Below are 4,868 nucleotides of genomic sequence, written 5' to 3'. Positions count from 1 at the left end.
ACTATTTAAACACCGAGGGGCACGAGTTGTATCTACCAAAGACCGTTGCTGTGATGCCGTGTAATACTTAAAAAGACAGACGTGAGGGAACACCTACACACTGGCAACTTGGACCACTCCAAATTAGGAGGTAGTACGGTGTTTGCATTGACTGAATTCTGGGTAATGTAGTGTTATAAACCTACCAGGCTGCTGAGCATTTCGGCCTAACACGTCAGTGGTGGCAAGTAACTAAGTACATTGACTTAAGAACTGTTCTTAATTAAAAGTTTAAGATACTTTAAGATAGGCCTACTTGTACTCTTTATTGCGGATTTTCATTTTCTGCAACCTCATACTTCTACTCCACTAAATGTCAGAGGGAAATGTGTACTCTTTATTTCACTACGTCTAACATCTTAACCTACATTGCAGATTCAGATTATCAAAACTAAATACAATCAGCTGATAAACTATGATGCATTATTGTACATAAACTACCCAGCAGTATTTAATGTTGTTAAAATCAGTTCCACATATACCAGCTGTAATAATAAAGTGATGAACACATGATTGCATCACAAATTATAATCCAACAATACAGCATAAAGCCTGTTATTCTGAAATGGGCCATTCTGCATAATGAATAGGTTTACATCACACAGAGTATTTTTTTCTCTCGTATTTATATTTTTACTTAAGTAAAATATCAGAGAACTTCATCTCTGCATATATTATTACATGTATGATAGGTATTCTACATTTTAAGTACTTTAACTTTTTGTACTTTAGTATTTGCTGATGCATATACTTTTGAACTTTTACTTGTGTAAATGTAGCATGTAATGTGAGTATTTCTACATTGTGGCCTTACTCCTTTAAAGACCCAAGTCCTTCTCACAACACTGCCTGACTGTAGAAAAGTAAAAGTCATGAATTAAAAATGTTACTGAAGCAGAAAATAGAAATTACCTCAAAATTGTACCTAAGTACAGTATTTGAGTAAATGTATTTAGTCATTTTCCACCACGTAAATAGATATCATATAGTTTACAGTTTACTTACATTAAGTGAGGTACCATGTAAAGAAATAATTTGGAGTGATACCAACTGGGGGTGATTTGGGCTCAATTCCTAATTTTCAGTAAAGTTTGTATTCTCTTTACTTGCGTGTAAGGGGACAAAAAACTCTTTTTACAGACAGCATACCATTTTATTTTACACCATACTTTGTACAGTTGTCACCACATCCAATGCATATGAACCATAAAAGTGATTTACTGTGTTAATACAATATGGGGACTGAAGGGCCAGACAGTCCTAAAAATAATCAGTGTGACTTGATGTTTGTTTGTTTTTGTTGTCCATTTTTGGCCTTCAGTCAAATGCACAAAATATTTCTCATTTATATATATCTCATTAAGCATGAAAATCAGAGTTTCCTATGGGATTAATGTCAATGAGGATCACTGGAGCTGTCATAAAATATATTAACTTTAAGGATGCCATTACATTTTATTGTAAATCTTTATGTACAATCAACTTTATCGTGGTCATGCAAGATCAACCATAGATTAACACTATGAATATCATAGTAATACCCCTTTACAACTAGCTGCTCAAAACATGAGCTAATGTAATGGCACCCAAATCCACAGCGCACTGATATGCTTATTTCCACCTCTTCCATCCAACTTAATGGGCAGAGGACGGTGTGTGAAGCAGGATCATACTCCAGCTGTACATGGCAGTACTACGTTCATGCACACTTGTCCCTTCACACACAGACCAACAAACAGGATCACATCATGTAGCAAAGAACTAATTTAATCACTTTTTGTTGGGAACAGGAAAGGACAGCAGGTGCCTGTTGATCTCTCTCAGCTGAGCATCTAGAGTCTCTGTAGTTAGCGTTAGTTCTGCTATTTGAGTCTGTAAGCTTGTGATGGTCTCATTCTGCTCCTCTTCTTTGCGACGAGAGTTAGCAGCCTGCCTGCTGTACTCCAGCACCATGCATCCACCACCAATAAGGAAGATGATTGCCTCTCCCAGCAACTCTGCACCCAGCTCTGCAGCCGCGTCCTCATTCAGGGGCTTAATGGTGGAACCCCGGAAGCCCATGATCCGCATCTTCGTTCTCATCTCAACCCAGTGGTAAACTGTGAGGACAAAGAACAAACTATGTGCAGTTCAATTTTGACTTTTGATATGTTATTTGAATGTTTGCAATTTTGCTTCAGATGATATCAAGTAAATAGCTTGAAATACATGTGAGAATGCAACAAGATGCATTTGTTCACATTCTGTTGGGAGTGTACAGCTGACTGTGTAGTGAGCTTAAAAGAACACTAAACCTCTCCAGCACAGTTTATTGGCATTAATTCAAATAAGTCAGGAATCATTTTGTAGTCTGTAACTGATGCCAAGCCCTTAACAACCACCACCAGCTGTAAAATATAAGATAAACTTCGACTGATCCCTAGCACAGACATTTGGTTGTTGCAGCAGCACAAGGATAGCAATACAGATGAATATAGAGAGTATACAAAATAAATAATGAGAAGTATATTACACTAAAATGAAGCACTGGAGGCAAAAATGTCAAGGTAAAGTCACAGTAGTGTGATTACTGATGTAAAAACATTTACATTAGTATATAATAGTACACTATGATAAGTATGGCTTAAAATAATATGCTAGAATGTAATATATAAAGTATGGTATGGGTATAAAACAAATAGTCTATCTCAATTTTTACAATGAGATAGTTCTTCGAATTATCAAATCCAATGTGTCTCAGTTTAAATGAAACTGAAAATGACTAGTTAGAGAGAAAAAGGCTTTTGTATTCAGTGCTCTTGAGACAAGCTCTCTCCTAAACAGTTTGAATAACATTATATCACATTAGGTTTACCTTGTATTTAAGCAGCGTTTAGTACGACTTAACTGACAAGTGTGTCTAAACAAGAGGGCACAGTGCCTTTTCAAAAGGCATTCAGGGTGCTGGCTTCATACAACCTGTTCAATGACACACAAGACCCGCCCTCTTCTAGCTTGCCTGGCTGCTACTGGTCGAGCCGATGAACCCGTGAAAATGATTGGGTAAGCGGTCTCGACAACTACAATCTCATTGGCTGGCGTAGCTCTCCTCGCTTTATCCCTCGTTCGGGTGTCTGACACTGCAACTAGCGGTCATTGGTAGCCGTTAGCTCGGTTACTCACTCTGTGCCGGCGGCAGGCAGATGTAATTCTTAAAGAACTCGCTTCTCCGAGCTCCCGCTTTTATTCTGTTCGCTACAGGCTTGCTCATCTGCCTCACTCCGAGGTAGAGGAGCTTGGCGATAGGGAAGGCACCAACAACCATCTTGGCGGAAACACCTCGCCAGCGTAGGGCGGGACACGTAGGGCGACGAGATGACGTTAAATGACAGACAAACCCGCCCACGTGATAATGACGTTTGCAGGTCACAAGCCATAAGCAGTGCCGTAGAATATAGGCTAATTCAAGGGCTCTCGTCACAAGAAAAATCTTTGCTTTATCTCGGCAAAACACCTCTGAAAGTATATTTTATGACAGAAAAGCTTCACTTATTCATTATTTATGAATAAAAACAATAGTCACTGTTATTATTATTATTATTATCATTAAAACTCTAAAACTCAACATATTTGTCTGAACTGCTAAACCCAGTTTGCCCTCTGCCCTCAATGTGTACCAGGCCAACACTTTATTAGTTGAGTCACTTTATTTAAAAAATGTGGACTTACTTGATAGAGAACCCAGGTAGACACTGATGTTTCATGGGTAAAGGTCATGTTGATTTTTGATTTCACAGTCAGTAATGTAGCCCGGTGACAGGGTACCTAAATATTGGGTAAGCTTTGGTCCTTATCTGATTTTAACACCAACATTATTTAGAGAGTGGCACTGTATTCATTTTAATAATTCTTTGAATGCAGTGGTGGGAGGCCATATTGGAATCTTTTATTTCAGTAAAAATAGCAATTCCCCAATGTAGAAATACTCTGTTAGAAGTAAAAGTCCTGCATTCAAAATATTACTTAAGTAAAAGTAAAAAAGTATCAGCAGTAATTTTACTAATTTTACTCACAGCACAAAAAAGGTTTCATCATGCAGTACGGCCCATTTCAGAATAATGTATGTTAATTTACGTATAGTTATAATGTATAAATGTGTATCATGTTGCAGCTGGTAAAGGAGGGGTTTATTTTTTGTTTTATGCTGGGTAGCTTTCGAATTTCACCAATGGATCAATAAAGTCTGATCTTCATCCATACCAATACATCAATTTATTTATTGATTATATTTCGTGTTAAAATATTTTGATGTGGTCAAGTAAAAAGTACAATCTTTGTGTCTAAAACATAGTGGAGTAAAAGTATAAAGTAGCAGAAAATGGAAATACTCAAGTAAAGTACATAGCCAAAAAATGTAGTCTAATGTAGCAGGCTATAGTACTTAAATAAATGTAGTTTACTTACTCTCCATCATTCCTAAACTCCTATCTGGTCCAGGCATTAATGTATGACATATAAGGTTTCAGGTAAAACAAGAGCTGCTGAATATTCAATATAGGCCTACTGTAAAGACACAACCATAATCTATATCTAATCTCCACTACATCCTGTATTGTTGTAATGCTTGTAGCCTACCACAGCCTACCACTGTATAGGTCATACTGCACATGCATCATGTAGCTATTACAACCATTTAAACGTGGTACTATACAGTTACATGGTCAGTGTTTCATAAATCTGTATCAAAGTGTTCATGATAATGTAAAACAAAATAAATTTGTGTTCATGGTTATAGCATAGGTTGAACATATTGCACATTTGCCATATAAATGTGTAAAACTATATTATTT

At 37.0% G+C, this 4,868-nt stretch overlaps 1 protein-coding gene across 1 annotated transcript; it reads right to left on the bottom strand.

The window, feature by feature from the left end:
- Positions 1-1,170: 1,170 nt before the first annotated feature.
- opa3 (outer mitochondrial membrane lipid metabolism regulator OPA3) lies at positions 1,171-3,394 on the bottom strand. Its single transcript, XM_050066470.1, has 2 exons — positions 3,202-3,394; positions 1,171-2,138 (listed from the first exon to the last, which is right to left on the bottom strand). The coding sequence occupies exons 1-2, from the start codon at positions 3,341-3,343 to the stop codon at positions 1,810-1,812; spliced, it is 471 nt and encodes a 156-aa protein (XP_049922427.1). The 5' UTR covers positions 3,344-3,394; the 3' UTR covers positions 1,171-1,809.
- Between the last annotated feature and the right edge of the window lie 1,474 nt (positions 3,395-4,868).

The sequence above is a fragment of the Epinephelus moara genome, chromosome 2, assembly GCF_006386435.1.
Source record: "Epinephelus moara isolate mb chromosome 2, YSFRI_EMoa_1.0, whole genome shotgun sequence".
Classification (NCBI taxonomy): domain Eukaryota; kingdom Metazoa; phylum Chordata; class Actinopteri; order Perciformes; family Serranidae; genus Epinephelus; species Epinephelus moara.
This window is presented reverse-complemented; position numbering and strand designations above follow the sequence as displayed.

Bases quoted from the DNA above. Each gene is read 5' to 3' on its own strand.
- opa3 (XM_050066470.1), bottom strand. From the start codon at position 3,343: ATGGTTGTTGGTGCCTTCCCTATCGCCAAGCTCCTCTACCTCGGAGTG. The intron at 2,139-3,201 runs GTGAGTAACCGA...TTGTCCTCACAG, and splicing joins CTGCCTGCCGCCGGCACAGA to TTTACCACTGGGTTGAGATG.